General features: G+C 43.3%; 1 protein-coding gene across 2 annotated transcripts in view; it reads right to left on the reverse strand.

Moving 5' to 3' along the window:
* Nucleotides 1-19,663, reverse strand: part of rigi (RNA sensor RIG-I) — a 65,172-nt gene that overhangs the window by 18,053 nt on the left and 27,456 nt on the right. For both annotated transcript variants that reach the window (XM_068030626.1, XM_068030627.1), the window contains 9 exons: nt 18,757-18,870; nt 17,232-17,385; nt 11,548-11,806; nt 8,216-8,378; nt 5,961-6,062; nt 5,475-5,632; nt 4,665-4,800; nt 3,951-4,099; nt 1,936-2,017 (listed from right to left, as the gene is read on the reverse strand). In XM_068030626.1, coding sequence (XP_067886727.1) covers nt 1,936-2,017; nt 3,951-4,099; nt 4,665-4,800; nt 5,475-5,632; nt 5,961-6,062; nt 8,216-8,378; nt 11,548-11,806; nt 17,232-17,385; nt 18,757-18,870 — 1,317 coding nt within the window. The remainder of the gene's footprint in view (nt 1-1,935; nt 2,018-3,950; nt 4,100-4,664; nt 4,801-5,474; nt 5,633-5,960; nt 6,063-8,215; nt 8,379-11,547; nt 11,807-17,231; nt 17,386-18,756; nt 18,871-19,663) is intronic.

The following is a 19,663-nucleotide window of genomic DNA, read 5'->3' on the forward strand; positions in this document are numbered from 1 at the left end:
CCATCATAACCTCCCTGATCTTATATTCTGTGCCTCGGCTAATAAAGGCAAGTATCCCATATGCCTTCTGAAGCACCTTATCTACCTGTGCTGCTACCTTCAGTGATCTATGGACAAGTATGCCAAAGTCCCTCTGACCCTCTGTACTTCCTAGGGTCCTACCATCCATTGTATATTCCCTTGCCTTGATAGTCCTCCCAAAATGCAACACCTCACACTTCTCAGGATTAAATTCCATTTGCCACTGCACTGCCCATCTTACCAGCCCATCTATATCGTCCTGTAATCTAAGGCTTTCATCCTCACTATTTACGACACCACCAATTTTCATGTCATCTGTGAATTTACTGATCATACCTCCTATATTCACGTCTAAATCATTAATGTACACTACAAACATCAAGGGTCCCAGCACCGATCCCTGCGATACACCAATGGTCACAGGCTTCCAATGGCAAAAACAACCCTCGACCATCACCCTCGTTCAGGCGCTGTGCCTTTTAAATGAGCGAAGCCCACTCCCCACCCAGAACCGGCAAGTAGTCTGCACTGTTTTTCCTGACGTGTCTCCCGTGTGGTGACAGGGCTGCCTGTGGCAGCAGCAAGGTGGGGCCTTTAATTGTCCAGTTAAGGGCCTCAATTGACGGCAGGGCAGGAAGGCTGCTTGCTGGCCTTCCCGCTCCAGACCTAATTTTGGGGGAGGCAGTAAAATGGCAGGATTCCCCCACCCAACCGGATTATATGTTCTCGCCGCATCCGAACCCGGAGGGGAGAGCATAAAATTCACCCCATCCCAGTTTCTGTCATGTGACCATTGTTCCTCTCTCTCAGTTTTCATAAATGGTGTCTGATGATGAGGCCATTGTTAGACAATGGGGTCTGGGTGTCACTCATCTTCATTCCATCTTAATAAAGTGGAGTTTTTCACACCCATTCTCTTGAGTTTGAATTTGGAGTCACCAAGTCTGCAATGCCATTGTTAACCCAATTCGTTGGAGAGAAGTAGCCATTAACATAGAATGGGTCATTTACATTTTAATGCCTTCTCCAAGGCTTGTCCAGACATGAAGATTGGCTCATGGTCTTGCAGTTTCCATGTGTATTAGCATTACAGGATAAGGTCACCTGATCTCTCAACTCTATTTTGTTTTGTAGAAAAAGTGTCTGTTTTGGGGTTGTTTCATAAGTTTATTATATAGTTCATAATTTCTCCTTGCTTGAGCATGACAATAAATTAAAGTCTTTCTATAATTGAATGATGGAACATGCTCGAGGGGCTGAATTGCTCACGCTGTTCCTATATTCAGAAAGAAAGAGAGAGTGTGGAATTAAAATACCAAGAGGTATTTTGCCGCTAGACCTTTGCATTGTATATTTGCCTTTTACTTATAATAATTTTTAAACTACTGGGTATAGATTAAAAATGCCTCTTTTTGTGCAGCAATCAAATGTGCTTGATTTCAGAAAATGTGAGAGTACTTGGTGACCACACTTCAAACACACAATCATACAGCACCGGAGAAGCCAATTCAGCCCATCATGTCTGTGCCAGCTCTTTCAAACAAGTATTCAATTAGTCTCATTCCCCTGCTCTTTCTGCATAGCCCTGAAATGTTTTCCTTTTTAAGTATATATCCAATTCCCTTTCGAAAGTTACTATAGAATCTGCTTCCACTGCCCTTTCAGGCATCGCATTCCAGATCATAACAACTTGTGTTTTGAAAAAAATTCCTCTCATCGCCCCTCTGGTTCTTTTTGAAATTATCTTGAAACTCTGGTGACTGACCCTCCGGTCAGTGGAAAGTTTCTCTGTATTTACTCTCATTAAAACCCTTCATATTTTTAACATCTCATACTTAAATTTCAACTTCTTAGTATTGAGTGTAATTTTATCATGTTAAAAGGCTATAATAATTTCACATAAGAGATTATTACCAGTGCTCTTGGATCTTCCCAACAACATTTCAGGTTGTAAGAATGCCAGCGCCTGACTCTCTAGTAACCACTTTCTCAATGCCTGTGTATATAAAAGAGGAAAATAATGTACACTTTTACATTAGTATAAATGTGCCTCAAGTAAAGACTATCCTCCCCAAATACCAGAACCTAATTTGGATGAATTTCACTTGAAAATCAGATACAGCAAAATGTAAGTTTTTTTTAAAAATTCAGATATTTAAGAAAACAGTTACTTTCTACTGGAGTAGGCCATTTAATTCCTTGAATCTGTTCCACCATTCAAATAGACCATGGCTGATCTCTATCGCAACTCCATCTACCTGCCTTGGTTCCATAACCTTGCCCAACAAAAATAATACAATTATTGAGGGAATTTGTTACTTCAATACCCTTTTATTGAATTTTGCCCATCACCCCCACCACCTCAATTCCTCTCCACATAGGTGGAGCTTTCAACTTGGGCTGGGAGTGGGGGCAGTGGGAGGGATGTCATAATGTGCGGTGAATCCACTACCTCCTGTTTCACTTGCCCCCGCCACCCACCTCCAAGGTGTTGAGAGTTCCACCCATGGTAATTGAGTAGCCTAATTTCTTTAGTACAAAATGTGAGTGATGGACTAAGTCCAGAAGCAAAGGACAAAACTGAAGAGAGCTGAAGAGAAGGCTAAGTGAATCAAGAAGTACTGGATGGTGCCAGAAAGCTTGGGCATACATTCCAGAAGAAGTATGGTCAAAATGGAGGGCGTAAGGGAATACTGCAGTCTTTAGACTAATCTGTTGAAGGATTTTGGATTTTTGCTATTCGTTCTAAAGATGACTAAAATAATGGACTTGAATGAAACCCTCACTTTCTTGGTAAAGAACACAGTTGGTAACTTGACTGAGGTCAGGATGCGTACTCTTGGCACCACAGTTTAGGAAGGATGTGAAAGCTTTGTAGAGGACATTTACCAGAGTTGTCCAGGAATGAGGGATTACATTAATTTGGAGAGGCTGGAAAAGTTGGAGTTGTTGTGCATAGACCTGATGGGCCAAATGGCCTCCACCGATGCTCTACTATTCTATGATTTTATTCTATATTGTCCATAATGCCAAGAGAGAAAACATGTGTGTTAGCCAAGACTAAATGGAGCCTTCGTAAGATTATAGAAACAGAAAGTACTGGAAATACTCAGCATGTCGGGCAGCATCTATGGAAAGAGAAACAAAGTTAACATTTCAGGTCTGTGACCTTTCATCTGAACTCTTTCATCATAATTGACCTTTCGGTCATAAACCTGAAACATTAACTCTGTTTCTCTCTCCACAGATGCTGCCAGACTAGCTGAGCATTTCCAGTCCTTTGTTTTTATATTAGATTCCAGTATCCACGGTATTTTGCTTTTATCTTTGTAAGATTAGAATTGTAGTAACTGACAATAAACAACATGGACAGTTACAGAGATAAGCGAGCAAGATCTACAAACTGGTAAGAGATTCGTTGCTGTTTGATAATTAAACAGCAGATTTTGGAAAGGAAAAAGGAAACCAAGAAAATAGCTCATTCTGCAAGGATTTTCAGGAGAAACATGACTGTAGAACTTATTCTGGCGAAACTGGTTTTTCCAGCTGAATCTGCTGATTGATAAAGGTTGCAAATAATGACACCACAAATCCTAAGAATGGAGATGATTGCATAATTTCCCCTGCCAATCACGCCTGGAGACCACATTGTTGTAAGTGACTGGGATTGATTTTACACATATAATTTGTGTTATGTAACTATCCTCCACTGACTGCATTTTGCCCAGAGAAACAATCCTGCTTTTATGAGGAGACTTTTCTGTAGTTTTGGTTATCAGCTTTGTTTGCCGTAGTATGCACTCCTGTTTAAATGGACTCTGTTTGCTGTAGGTCCCGCCTCGCCTCCAATTCATTTAACTGACAGTGCTGTTAAAACTTGCTCCGATAATAAATGTATTCTTATGAATACTACTAAACAGGTAGCTTACATCTGCAAGTGCTCTAGTTCTGACAAACAGGATAGTTTTGGTCTTTGGATTGTGCTTGTATTCCTCGTTCAGAATATTCTTCATTACACTAAGCTTGGGATTCTCATTAGTCGGATTGGCGTCAATTTCCAGCAGTTGCTGTTTCTTCTCTAAGGACACAAAGCAAAAAATGGGATTCACTTGATGCAGCAAAATATAACAATGGACAGTGTCACGCACACGTAAACTTTCATCAACAACTTGCATTTATATAACATCTTTAAATGTAGTTAAAAGTCCCAAGGTGCTTCACAGGAGCGTTATCAAACAAAATTTGACCAAGAGCCACATAAAGAGATATTAGGGCAGGAAAGAGGTAGGTGTCTTAAGGGAGGCAGAGATCTTTGGGAGGTGAATTACAGCACTTAGGGCCTAGGCAGCTGAAGGCACAATCGCCAGTCGGGGAGTGATTAAAATCAGAGACAAGAGCAGTGCAGAGATCTCAGAGGGTTGGAGGAAGTTGCAGAGATAGGGAGGAGCGAGGCCATGGAGGGATTTGAAAACAAGGGTAAGAATTTTAAAATCAAGGCTGCTTTTAGGGTTAATACCAACAAAACCTGATAGTCCACCTTCCCCAGCCAAAACATAAAGACCAAAAATAAGACTTCTCTTAAAGCTTTATGAACATGAAAAATACAAAGCTTGATCAATAACTAAAGCACAACAAAATGTTACCTTCGAACATTGCTGTAAGCACCTGTTCCGTCTTATCATAGCTGCCTCTCTTCACATTATTAAAAAACTGCTCCAGATAATCTACTGCATCTTTGGTGCGAGCATCATCATTGATAATCAGAGCGTCGTTGTATTTCTAAGGGCGAGGAGAGGTTATAATTAAACTAATAAAAGGAGAATATTTTCAATAAAACTATCAAAGTAAATGCGGAATTCATTGTATGGTCATCAAGAGATGAATAAGAAAGTGCTGTATATTTTGAAATTATATGACAAGGAATAGATTGTAATAAATGAACAATAACAACTTGCATTTAGATAACCCTTTTAACATAGTAAAATATCCCAAGGCGCTTCATAGGAGGGATTATTGCACAGAATTTAACACTAAGCCACTTAACGAGATATTAGGGCAGATGACCAAAAGCTTGGTCAAAAGGGGTAGGTTTTAAGGAGTGTCATAGGAGGAGAGAGAGGCAGAGGGGTTTAGGGAGGAATTCCAGAGCTCAGAGTCTCGACAGCTGAAGGCAGAAGAAGAATTGGCCTGTAGAACAATATAAAATCAGAGCTGATGAAATGAACAGATGATGAACTATATATGCAAACATTTCAGTGCATATTGGATGTTTAGTTTAAATTTTAAAATTAGATTAAAATATTGCAATGCACAGAAAAGCAAATTGTCCCTGAGTTTAAGCTCTGCAAATGGTTGAGTCTGAAATGAAAAAGCTAGAAACCGATCACAAGCACACACAGAAAACCCTACTGATGGGCAGGCTTGTGATAGCAGTACATACTAGCCTTCCTCACCCGCAAGTGCTCGGTGTAAGTGAAAAGTGCCCGACAAATCCGCCTTTCCTCTTCCACGTCATCCATTTGGAGAACTTTGCACTTTTTCTGCACTTCAATAATCCACTGCTCGTACTTCTGTGTCCCGTGGTTTCGATTCTGGATGTGTGAAAGATTATCTGCAAAGACAAAATAAACACTGAGAGAAGCTTCATCGCTTTGCTAAAAGCAACACCTCCTCTGATCAGCGGAACCTGAGATTCGGGCGCGATGCATCTTTAAAAGCTACCCCAAAAATGGCAAAACGATCAATCACGACAGGTGCAGAATGGCACAATTCATAATGCAATAACAGATTTCCTCCATTCACCATGTGTAATGACACGTATGTGCATTTCAAAATGTACTACAATTAATGAAAATAAATCTTTAAATCTAGATCACTAGCCGGTCAAAACACTCTTTGCAAATGTAAAAATATTCCTTTCAATGAGCATTGCAGTTTACCAATGTTGAAAATGCTCTTCGCCATAGCCTCCACTTGAGCCATCATTTCAGAGATAATGTCCGCAAACGGATCCTTCAAACGTTTGGCAGCTTCTCGAGTATCTGCCAAGGAACAACAACAAAAAAAAAGTTTAGGCAATACATCTCAGGTTGTCATTATCTTACAGCTAAAAGTCAAGCAATGCAGAATCCAGCATCAATCTTTTATTTCGCCCCTGTTCTGATCTGCTTTATTTTATTTATTTATTTATTTAGAGATACTGCACTGAAACAGGCCCTTCGGCCCACCGAGTCTGTGCCGACCATCAGCCACCCATTTATACTAATCCTACATTAATCCCATATTTCTACCACATCCCCACCTTCCCTCAATCCCCTACCACCTACCAACACTAGGGGCAATTTACAATGGCCAATTTACTTATCGACCTGCAAGTCTTTGGCTGTGGGAGGAAACCGGAGCACCCGGCGGAAACCCACGCGGTCACAGGGAGAACTTGCAAACTCCACATAGGCAGTACCCAGAATTTAACCCGGGTCGCTGGAGCTGTGAGGCTGCGGTACTAATCACTGCGCCACTGTGCCTCCCTTTATCTGCACAAAATACATGATTATTCCCATTTCCGTGATCTCTCTATGTCAGAAGCTTTCCACTTACTCATTGCACACTTTCATCAGCAGCAGTTTCTGGGAACTGTGGTGGTGTGCCCTGATTGCCAGCTCTAACTCTGTCACTAATAGCTTGTGAAAGAACAACATTAAAGGCTTGGAATTTCCTCAGAGCTGATTCTGCACCGATGACTTAACATTGCCGCAAGTGCAATGGAAATCTCAACGTGATGTGATAGTATTTGAATAGGAGGAACCATTAGTCTGCTACAATTGGGGCCAGCTATTTATTCCCATTTAAAAAAAGGTGAGTAACATTAATGAGAGTCAGATTTGGAAGTGACAGAATTACTTAAATTTTATAGCACAGAAACAGGCCATTCAGCCCAAATGGTCCATACCAGTGTTTATGTTCCACACAGGGCGGCACAGTGGCGCAGTGGTTAGCACTGCAGCCTCACAGCTCCAGTGACCCGGGTTCAATTCTGGGTACTGCCTGTGTGGAGTTTGCAAGTTCTCCCTGTGTCTGCGTGGGTTTTCTCCGGGTGCTCCGGTTTCCTCCCACAAGCCAAAAGACTTGCAGGTTGGTAGGTAAATTGGCCATTATAAATTGCCCCTAGTATAGGTAGGTGGTAGGGAAATATAGGGACAGGTGGGGATGTGGTAGGAATATGGGATTAGTGTAGGATTAGTATAAATGGGTGGTTGATGGTCGGCACAGACTTGGTGGGCTGAAGGGCCTGTTTCAGTGCTGTATCTCTAAACTAAAAAAAAACAAACATTCTCCCACCCCTCTTCATCTCACCTTAACAGCATATCCTTCTTTGTGCATATCTAGCTTCCCTTTAACATATCTATACTATTTACCTCAACCACTCCATGTGGTAGCGAGTTCCACATGCTTACTACTCTCTGGGTAAAGGTGTTTTTCATGAACTCCCTATTGGACTTATTAGTGATCAATGTTCCCTCTAAACTGCGCAACTATGAACAAGTAGTGTTCCCTTTAAGATGAGTGCATGTGTAACGCATATCAATCTGCGCAGCGCAACAAATGGGCTGTGCACAGAAAAGGGAAATTAGAGGGAACATTGGACATAGAGAGATACTGAAACAGGCCCTTCGGCCCACCGAGTCTGTGCCGATCAACAACCACCCATTTATACTAATCCTACATTAATCCCATATTCCCTACCACATCCCCACCATTCTCCTACCACCTACCTACACTAGGGGCAATTTACAATGGCCAATTTACCTATCAATCTGCAAGTCTTTGGCTATGGGAGGAAACCGGAGCATCCGGCAGAAACCCATGCAGTCACAGGGAGAACTTGCAAACTCCGCGCAGGCAGTACCCAGAACTGAACCCGGGTCGTTGGAGCTGTGAGGCTGCGGTGCTAACCACTGCACCACTGTGCCGCCCATTGTTAGTGATCATCATATATTTATGGCCCCTAGTTCTGGACTCCCACCCCCAACTTACATCTACCCTATCAAACCCCTTTATAATCTTTAAAGACCTAATGAATACATGACATGAATAAATCCATTTCTACCAAATTTAGGATCATCATTAGGTGCTGGGCAGAATGAAAACTTCAATCTTTTAAGCTGATGAATACTCATGCAGTTAAAAATCTTACGTTTCGCCGAAACAAAAACATACTGGTCCAGTTCCGCCAAATTCTTTTTCACAGTTGTTATGCTTTCTGCATCAAGATTGGCACAAATTTGGACAACATAATTCACCGCATCTTTGATCGAGCTGGCATCACCAACGCCAAGTGACGCTGTCAATCCAACGATCTATTGAGAATCAAAAAGAGAGAAAAGTAATTTTTCATATTATAGAGAGGTGTGATCAAGGGCAAGTCTAATATTTCCCTTTTTTTCCCTCCCCAAACATCTTACAATTGCTTTAACAGGTTTTTTTTTTGTCCCCACATGAACTATTCACAGTTATCAGGCCCAGAGCTACTGAGAGGAGGTAGTTCAGTACATTGGCATTCTATATAATGGATGAGAAGCATTTTGATAAACTGGCTGATGTTCTTGGATCCATTGGCTCCGAGATAGTGCAGTGTGCAAATACTGAGCATTAAAAGTTTTCACTGTTCACAAGTTTCTTACTTCCGTGAAGACAACAGAGGCATTGGAAACAACTCAATCGCAACTTAGTCTGACACTCAGCATTGACGACGATGCTGTGGCAAGTGGAGAAAAGGAGATATGGAACTCAGCTGTGAGTTAAATTATTAGTAGATAAGTCATTAAGCCAAGGTGCTTCAGGATTCTAGCCATCTCACATGTATGTGTGTGTGTGTATATATATATATATATATATATATACATACATACACACGTACATGCACGTACGCGCGAGTGTATGGGAATGTGTGCATGTGAATGTGCGTGAATGTGAATATAGGTGTGCTCACGTGTGAGTGAATTTGCATGAGCATGCTCGCATGTTTGCACGTTATGCCATCACATTGTCAGGCTGAGTATTTCTTCCTATTCTGATTGTTGTTGTTGAGAACAGAAACAGGGAAAAGATATCTTCTCCCTCATAATTCAGCAGGTGAACAAAAGAACTAGTGTGGCCCTCAGCCATACCTCCACTTCAATTCTCGGCCTGTCCCAAGTTAGTTGCTAACCCACCTTAGTGTTACTGGCTGGGAAGGGAAAAAAATCATTGAGGTCCCTCCGCAGACCATAAGAGCAGCTGGAATGTACTAGATGCTACCTTTAGGAGAGAAGGGCTCTAAGAGAAATTTAAATAAATAATAGATAAAATGTTTTTAAAGATTAATCAGGAATATAGGAACTGTTAGACAAAAATAGACCCAAGTCTATCTACTTTGCCGTCTACCATCCTGGTAGTCACATACTACAATGATACTGGAGTTGCTGACTACTCATCAATTAATCTTTATTAAATGAGTCTACAACAGACCCAGACATGGGGTGAGGAAAACCTCCACTGGTGGAGCGCTTTGGGACATAGGTCCAAAGTCACCTGTTGCTCCCAAGCACATTAGACTCAGCACATGCCATGTCTCAAATTACACATGCACCATATCCCAAAATATTATTTTCCACAAGAAATCTAACTTTCATTTGAATGAACCAATACTGACTGCTCACATCGGCTCCTTCCATAGATTGACCACTCATTCACTGGAGTATTGGCTTTGAAAAATAAGTCCTTGCAATCATTTAATTTTCAGAAAGGGGTCCAGATAGCATGACTGCTGCACTTAGATGAAAATCTTTAACTGTTTTAGTTTGAAGCAGTGGCAGAAACAGACAGGAATGAAATTTAAACTCTGTTTCCCTCTCTACAGAGTTAACGTTTCAGGTCGATGACCTTTCATCAGAACTGGAAGGAGTTAGAGATTTAATAGTTTATGAGCCAGGGCAAGAGAGGGAGGAGAGCAAAGAACAAAAGTGAAGGAAGGTCTATGATGGTGTGCATTAAATGACAAATTTTCTCCACTTCTCCCTTTATCCAATTACCTTTTGAAATTTATTCCTGAATCTGATTTCACCACTCCTTCAGGGAGTGCAATCCAGATCACAACTTGCTACTGAAAGTAATTCTCCCATTAAATAATCCATTAGCCTTCTCTGCTCTAAGGAGAATAATCCCAGCTTCTCCAGTCTCTCCGCATAACTGAGTCCCTCATCCCTGGTACCGTTCTAGTAAATGTCCTCGGCACCTTCCCCAAGGCCTCGACATCCTTCCTAAAATGTGGTGCCCAGAATTGGACACAACTCTCCAGCTGAGGCCTAACCAGTGATTTCTAAAGGTTTAGCACATTTATAAAGACAGTGATAATGGGAAGAGCAAATAAATGAAAGATGGGTCCAGAGGACATATAAGTGGCAACAGCAGCAAACATGAGAAGGGAAGTAGGAAATAATGAAGGTGAACAGTAGTGGGTGTTTAGAATTCACTGCCAGGAAGGGTGTTGGAGGCAGGAACCCTCAACCCATTTAAAAGGTACCTTGACATGCACCTGAGGTACTGTAACCTGCATGGCTACGGACCAGGTGCTGGAAGGTGGGACTAGATTGGGCAGCAAGTTTTTTTTCAGCCAGTGCAGACACGATGGGCTGAATGGTCTCCTACTGTGCCGTAATTTTTCTATGGTTCTAACAGCGTAAAAGAGACAAAGGAAATCCCATTGGGACTAAAGGAACCGAATCTCTTCAAGGTGGGCATTCCTGGAAAACAACTGACAGTGAATTAACACTAAGACTATCGTAGAATTCTGCGGAAGCTGGACTCATAGAATCTGAGAATGATGCAGTACAGAAGGTGGCCATTTGGCCCATTGTGCTGCTGCTGGCTCTTTGAAAGGGCCATTGAGGCCCACTTCCCCGTAATCTTTCCCCATTTCCCTGCAAATTTTGCCTTCTCAAGTGTTTATCCAATTCCCTTTTGAAAGTTACTATTATATCTGCTTCCACCGCCCTTTCAGGCAGCACATTCCAGATCATAACAACTTGCTGAGTAATTTTTTTCCCCTCATTCCGCCTCTGGTTCTTTTGCCAATCATCTTAGATCTGTGTCCTCTGGATACTGACCCTGCTGCCACTGGAAACAGTTCCTCTTTATTTACTCTAGATTCAAGATTTTAAATACCTCCATCAAATCTTCCCTTAACCTTCTCTGCTCTAAAGAGAAACATCCCAGCTTCTCCAGTTTTCCCATGTAACTAAAATCCCTCATCCCTGGTGCCATTCTGGTAATTCTGCTTTGTAACCTCACTAAGGCCTTGACATCCTTCCTAAAAAGTGTGGTGCTCAGAATTGGACACAATACTGCAGCTGTGGCCTAACCAGCATTTTAGTAAAGGTTTAGCATAACCTCCTCATTTTTATACTCTACACCTCCATTTATAAAGCCAAGCACCCCGTATGGAAATCAGTAGTAAAAACAAAAATGGTAAAATGCTGGAAGTTTAACCTGAGGTAAAGTGCTTGCCCTTGTGCCCAGTTTAACATCCAAGTATTGCTTCATTAAAACATTGTATGGGTGATTTTTAGCTGTGTTGTGGCATTCATCAAAAATCAGCAGGGTGAAGACAGAGAAAGATGCGATTCGTCCATCTTTGAGACAGTTCAGCAGAATCTGTGGTGTTAAGACTATGATATCATTCATCTTGACCAACATCTCCACTGGAGAACTGTCTGCTTTATCACCATACAGTCCACACACCTGGAAACTGGAACATAAGGATAGATGGAAATTAGTCTGACACAGAAATTAAACAGTGAACACCCCTCATGGCTATAAATGTAGACATTTATATAGAGGCAGCCACCTAGTAAAACAAGACTTGCATTTATATAGCACCTTTCACAACCTCAAGATGTCCCAAAGCGCTTTAGAGCCAATTAAGCACTTTTTGAAGTGTAGTCACTATTGTACTATGGGAAACAACAGCAGCCAATTTGCAGACAGCACGCTTCCACAATCAGCAATGGGATAATGATCAGATAATCCGTTTTAGTGATGTTGATAACTCCCCTGCCCTTCTTTGAAACAGTGGCCATGGGATCTTTTACATTCACCTGGGACGGCAGACGGGGCCTCGGTTTAACATCTCATCCAAAAGATGCCTTCTCTGAAGTGCAGCGCTCCCTCGGTACTGCACTGGGAGTGTCCGCCTGGACTGTTGCGCTCAAGTCTCTGGAGCGGGACTAGAACTGACAACCTTCTGGCTCAGACTCAACAGGAGTAGATAAGCTATCTACTGAACAAATGCATATTCATTTCTCCGCTGATCGAGATTTTAATTCCCGATTCCTTCAGAATCATCGTGACCCCACTCCACATGCTCACTGGTGGAAGCTTAGTCTAGTTTCTGGCTAACACTTAGAAAACACTTAGAGTCAGGAGGAAGTTAGCGAGGAAAATAACAATGTTGAAAACTAGAAGGATCTAATACGAACATATGAATTAGCAGCAGGAGTAGGCCACTCGGCCCTTTGAGCCTGCTCCGCCATTCAATAAGTTCATGGCTGAACTGATTACTCCACATTCCCACCTACCGCCGATAACCTTCCACCCCCTTGCTCATCAAGAATCTAAATATAAACTGACTAAAATTAGATTCAAATACAGTTAAAAGAATAAAACTTACAATTAACATTTTGGGTAACAAAGTTATAGTTTAGTTTAGTTTAGAGATACAGCACTGAAACAGGCCCTTCGGCCCACCGAGTCTGTGCCGACCATCAACCACCCATTTATACTAATCCTATACTAATTCCATATTCCTACCACATCCCCCCCTGTCCCTATATTTCCCTACCACCTACCTATACTAGGGGCAATTTATAATGGCCAATTTACCTATCAACCTGCAAGTCTTTGGCATGTGGGAGGAAACCGGAGCACCCGGAGGAAACCCACGCAGACACAGGGAGAACTTGCAAACTCCACACAGGCAGTACCCAGAACTGAACCCAGGTCGCTGGAGCTGTGAGGCTGCGGTGCTAACCACTGTGCCGCCCCACAAGTTATGTTAAACTTGTACAGGATCCTGGTCAGGCTGCACTTAAGAGTTCTGGTCTCTGAACTATAGAAAGTACAGAGAAGCACAGAAAAATTGCACAAAATATTTACGAAGGATGGTGAGAGAACTGACAGATTACAGCTATCAGAAAATATTGAACAGATTGGGGCTTTTTTTCCTTTAGATAAAAGATGACTTAAAGAGATGGCCTGGTAGAGGTTTATAACTGTATGAATGGGTTAACTTGAAAATTTTCAGCTGATCAGAAAATGGCAGCATGATTTAGAAAGTGTAGGTCATGCCTGATGAACCTGATTGAACTTTTTGAAGAGGTGGCTGAAGTAGTGGACAGGGGAAGGTTGATAGATGTTATTTATCCAGAAGGCATTTGATAAAGTCTCTCATAAGAGACTGTTAGCTAAAGTTGAAGACCATGGAATTGAAGCCAAATTACTAGCCCAGTTAGGAAACTGGCAGAATAGAAACAAGAAATGCTGGAAACATTCAGCAGGTCTGGCAGCATCTGTGGAGAGAGAAGCAGAGTTAACGTTTCAGGTCAGTGACCCTTCTTCAGAACTGGCAAATATTAGAAATGTAAAAGGTTATAAGCAAGTAAAGCAGGGGTGGGGCAAGAGATAACAAAGGAGGTGGTGTAGATAGGACAAGGTCACAGAATAGCTGACCAGAAGATCATGGAGCAAAGATATGTTAATGGTGTGTTGAAAGACAAAGCATTAGTACAGAAAGGGTGTTAGCAGACTGAAAATTGAACAGCCGCAAGTACAAACATGAAAAAAGTGGGTAAACAAACTGAACAAACTAAGATGAAATAAAATAAACACAAAAAAATATATAAGAAAAGGAAAAAGAAAAAAACAACAAAATAAAAGCAAAATGGGGGGCCCGTCATGCTCTGAAATTATTGAACTCAATGTTCAGTCCGGCAGGCTGTAGTGTGCCTAATCGGTAAATGAGATGCTGTTCCTCGAGCTTGCGTTGATGTTCACTGGAACACTGCAGCAATCCCAGGACAGAGATGTGAGCATGAGAGCAGGGGGGAGTGTTGAAATGGCAAGCAACCGGAAGCTCAGGGTCCTGCTTGCGGACTGAGCGGAGGTGTTCCGCAACGTGGTCACCCAGTCTGTGTTTGGTCTCCCCAATGTAGAGGAGACCACATTGTGAGCAGTGAATACAGTATACTAAACTGCAAGAAGTACAAGTAAATTGCTGCTTCACGTGAAAGGAGTGTTTGGGGCCTGGGATAGTGAGGAGAGAGGAGGTAAATGGGCAGGTATTACACCTCGTGAGATTGCAGTGAAGGTGCCATGGGACGGGGACGAGGTGGTGGGGGTAATGGAGGAGTGGACCAGGGTGACACGGAGGGAACGATCCCTTCGGAATACTGACAGGGGAAGGGAGAGGAAGATGCTTTTGGTAGTGGCATCACGCTGGAGGTGGCGGAAATGGCGGAGGATGATCCTTTGGATGTGGAGGCTGATGGGGTGGAAAGTGAGGACAAGGGGAACTGTCGGAGTGGCAGGAGACAGAGAATAATAATAATGGGCAGGTACTCTAATTGGCAGGATGTGACTATTGGTGTCCCGCAAGGATCGGTGTTGGGACCTCAACTATTTACTAATGACTTTGATGATGGGATAGAACGCCACGTATCCAATTTTGCCAATGACACAAAGACAAATAGCATTGTAGATGGAAGCATAAAATTACCGAAGTGACTCCTGACAAAACGCAGCGGCCCGCCGACGTCATCAGAACGTTCCAAGCTGGGCACATGTGCAAATGGTCTCCTGCTCTCAGGGAGATGCTGCACATGCGCAGCCTACCATCTCAGCCCTTGCCAATTGGCATGCGCGGGAAAACGATCCCTGCCACTCGCTCCCCCCAACTCAACTACTTGCTCTTCCTCCTAGCAACATGCTCCAGGCCTCCGACGCTTTCTCCCCCTTCCCCCCCCCACACCCCCACCAGCTGCTACCCCCCTCAGCCACTCGCTCCCTCCCTCCCACTCTCTGGCCGCTCACATCCCGCTTCCCCTCGCCCTGCCCTGAGCTCCGCCCGCTCGCTCCCTGCTTCCCCCCACCCCTCCAGCCGCTAGCTCTAGGCCATGCCGCTTCCCTTCTCTAGGCCACGTGCTCCTAGGTTGCTCCGTCATGCCTTGTGGCCCGCCGTGCTTCTTCGGGCGGCACGGTGGGTAACGATCAAACGTGGGAGCAAGTGGCCGAGAGGAGGGAAGTGGCATGGCAGGAGCTAGTGTCTGGAGGGGTGGGGGGGGGGCGGGCAGGGAGCGAATAGCCAGAGAGTGGGGTGAGAGGAGGGGGAAGTGGGGAGTGAGCGGCTGGAGAGCAGCGTGTGGGGGGGGGGGGGGGGGGGGGTGGGGGAGAGATGGTGAAGTGGGGAGCGAGCAGCCAGAGAGCCGGGGGGCGGGAAGCGGCTGGAGAGCGGAGGGGGGGGGGGGGGGGGGTGGGTGGGTGGGGCAGAGAGCTGCCAGAGAGCAGGGGGAAGCAGTGGCAAGGTGTGGAGCGACCAGCTGACAGAGGGGTGGAACTGGCGAAGCTGTAGTGACTGGCTAAGGGAAGCCAGCAGGGAGCCACTGGTGAGAATACAGGCGCAGGAGGGACTGATAGAGAGAAGTTCAATGGCAGGAGGGAGTGGGGGACTGTTGGAAGTGGGATGGAGGCGGCGATGGCAGCCATTGCATGGATTTTTGGGTTTCTTTTGATTTTCTGTGATAAATTGAGCAGTGCCATCTTTAATCCTGGCAGCTGCCTGAAACGTTGCAGTGGTGAGCTACATTTGAGCCACCTAGTGGTTGCATTGTCAGCAAACGCAGCCTAAAATTACAGAGATCCTCGTAGATTAAGTGAATGGACAAAACTGTAGCAAATGGATTTCACTATAGGCAATTGTGAGGTCATCCACTTTGGTTCTAAAAAAGACAGAATAGAGTACTTTCTAAATGGTGAAAAACTAGAAACAGGGGAGGTCTAAAGAAACTTGTGGATCCAGGTACAGAGATCATTAAAATTTCATGAACAGGTACAGAAAATAATCAAAAAGGCTGGTCTTTATATCTAGAGGACCAGAATACAAGGGAGGTAGAAGTCATGCTTCAGCTATACAAAGCCCTGGTTAGACCACACCTGCAGTACTGGGAGCAGTTCTGGGTAGCACACCTTTGGAAGGATGTATTGGCTTGGAAGGAATGCAGTGCAGATTTACCAGAATGATACCAGGACTCCGAGGTGAGATTACACAAACCAGGGTTGCATTTCCTGGAATTTAGAAGGTTAAGTTGTGATTTGATCGAAGTTTTCAAGTTATTAAGAGGAACAGAGAGGGTAGATAGAGAGAAACTATTTCCGCTGGTTGGGGAATCTACGAACTGGGGACATAGTCTAAAAGTTAGAAGCAGACCTTTAAGAAATTAACACTTCTACACTCAGAGTGGTAGAAGTTTGGAACTCTCTTCAGCAAATGGCAATTGTTGCTTGATCAATTGTTAATTTTAAAGCTGAGATTGGTAGTTTTTGTTAACTAAAGGTATAAGGGGTATGGGAAAAGGTGGGGTATATGGAGTTAGGTCACAGATCAGATATGATCTCATTGAATGGCAAAATAGGCTTGAGGGGCTGAATGGCCTCCTCCTGTTCCTATGTTCTTACAAAGTAGATGTGGAGAGAATGTTTCCACTTGTGGGAGAATCCAAAACTAGGGGCCACAAATGCAAGATAGCATTAAACCCAACAGGGTAACTTCATCACTTAGAAAGTGATGAGAACGTGAAACTTGATATCACAGGAGGCGGTTAAAGGAAACAGCTGAGATGCTTTCAAAAAGGAAACTAGACAAGTACATGAGCGAATAGGGACTATGCTGAAAGGCTGAGATCAGGTAGATTGAATAGGAGGAGACTCATGTGGAGTATGAACATCAGCACAGACTAGTTGGGCCAAATAGCTTGTTTCTGTGCTGTATAGTCTGTGTAATGCTATGTCGACATAACTGGAGGTTGACCCACTGCTAAAAAGAAAAGCTGAAACAATAGTGAAATATTGCAACTAAACTTGCATCTACAAAAGGACTGAGGTGTTGCCATTTCTGGGCATACCTGGTTTTCTGGAAGTGTTTCTTGAACAAGTCATATTGCTGTTCATAGACAGGAACTGTAGTAGCCATAAAGACAACTTTCCGGTTCTCCCCCTCAAGCGTTTCTGTGAGGTGACGCTCACTAATGTGGAGGGCGACAATGGTTTTTCCACACCCTTGGTTTGCCATTTTGGGACAGAAACAAGAGAAGACATTCATTTGACAATAACGACATTCATCTCAGCAGAGCTAAACTTTCTCACAGTGCATTATTCTTTTGTTTCTTTAATAGGGTCCCCTATAGGTCACAGGCAACAGCTATAACTAAAAATGCAGTGGCAGAGTGTGCTGCCGCTCTAATGAATGATTTGGGTATTGGGATGGTGCCAGTGATTCTCTCATGACCAATAGGTCACTGAGGCAGGTACTTCTCCAAGATAGAGGAAAAGGCATTAAGCAATTCCACGTGGATCCGATGTTGCAGTGGTTACATTACTGGACTAGTAATCTAGAGGCCTGGACTAGTAATTCAGAGAATTTGAGTTCAAACCCCACCATAACGGCTTGTGAATTTCAAAAGAAATTGGAAGCTGTCAGTAAAAGTGACTATGAAACTACTGGATTGCCATAAAAACCCAACTGGCTCAGGAGTGATGTCATTGTTGTTTGTGGGAGCCTGTGCACAAATTGGCTGCCACATTTCCTACAACAGTGACTACACTTCAAAGGTACTCCATTGGCTTTGCGACATCCTGAGGGCGTGAAAGGTGCTACAGAAATGCAAGTCTCTCTTTGATATCCCTACCCGGTTTAGCTCAAGTCCCACACCATTGTGGCCGAGAAAGCCACTCAATTGCACCACTTTCTCAGGGGCAACTAGGAATTGGGCAATAAATGCCAATGATGCCCACATCCCAAGAATTTAAAAGAAAAGCTTATGGTTTAAGAAACTATTGGCAAAGGTTTAAGAGTGCGTCATCCATTCATCTGCTTGGCAACAAGTGTCTTGTTACATCACAGGGAGAAAATAAACCATTTTAAGAAATGTATAACTTTTCTTCACAAACATGAAATTGAGTCCAATCATGTTTTCAATATACATAATCATTGACAGCATTGCATGAAATAACCTAAGTAAAAATGAAGGGTGGGTTATTATTGAAATTCTGGCAAACACATTTAAGGTTTAGAATTGTTTGCAATACGTATAAAAACGTCTTGTGATTGCAAAGAATAGGAACTTACATTTACATAGTGCTCTTAATGTAGTAAAACATCCCAAGGTGTTCATCAAACAAAATTTGACACCAAGCCACATAATGAGATATCAGGACGAGGACCAAAAACTTGGTCAGAGAGGTAGGTTTTAAGGAGCATCTTAAAAGAGGAGAGGTAGAGAGGCAGAGAGGTTTAGGGAGGGAATTCCAGAGCTAAGGGCCCAGGCAGCTGAAGGCATGGTCACCAGTGGTGGAGCGAAGAAAATCGGGGATCTACAAGAGGCCAGAGGCCAGAGAAACAGACAAAGGTCATTCATTTCCTAGCTGTACCTGTAGGAGCGCAAATGATTGTGTTGTCTCCTCCGACTGCAGCTTCTGCCAGCTCATGCTGATAGGCTCTCAATTCTAGATTCTTGACGACAATCGAGTTTTGTCGGAACTTTTCTATGGAAACGAAACATAAAAATAGTTTAACAGTTTAGATTAATAATTGTGGAGATACAGTCAGTCGGTCATTTACCAAACAGCGCTAATTCAGTTTGACAATATTACCCGATGTCTCCAATGAAGGCAGTCAAGTCATTTACACCTGGTCCATAATCCAATTACAGATAGGTATCTGGTAACATTAATCAAGACCAGAGTGGCCTCCTGGACGAGTTTTGATCACCTAAAGAGCTGACAGAGAGGAATTTTCCAGATTATTTTCCCCTAAATTGGCCTGGGTTTCTATGTAGTTTCTTGTGGGCTATCCCAGGCGATCTCATAGAATTGTAGAATGGTTATAGCACAGGAGGCCATTCAGCCCATCATTTCCATGCCAGTTCTCTGTAGTAGCTACTCAGCTAGATCCACACCCCTAACTGTCCCTGTAGCCCTGCGAATATTTTCTCCAAATAATTAGCCAATTCCCTTTTTAGAGCCACAACTGAATCTGCCTTCACCGCACTCTCAGGCAGTGCATTCCAGACCCTAACCATTCGCTGCGTAATAGGCTTCTTCCTCAAGTCACATATGGTTCTTTTGCCCTTAAGTCGGTGTCCTGTGGTTCTCGACCCTGCCGCCAATGAGAACAGTTTCTCCCTATCTACTCTGTCCAGACCCATGATTTTGAGCACCTCTTTCAAATCTCCTCTCAACCCTCTCTTCTCCAATATATCCATGTAACTGAAGTCCCTCGTCCCTGGAACCATTCTCGTAAATCATATCTGCACCATCTCCAATGCCTTCATATCCT

This window comes from Heterodontus francisci, chromosome 4 (genome assembly GCF_036365525.1).
Source record: "Heterodontus francisci isolate sHetFra1 chromosome 4, sHetFra1.hap1, whole genome shotgun sequence".
Lineage (NCBI taxonomy): Eukaryota > Metazoa > Chordata > Chondrichthyes > Heterodontiformes > Heterodontidae > Heterodontus > Heterodontus francisci.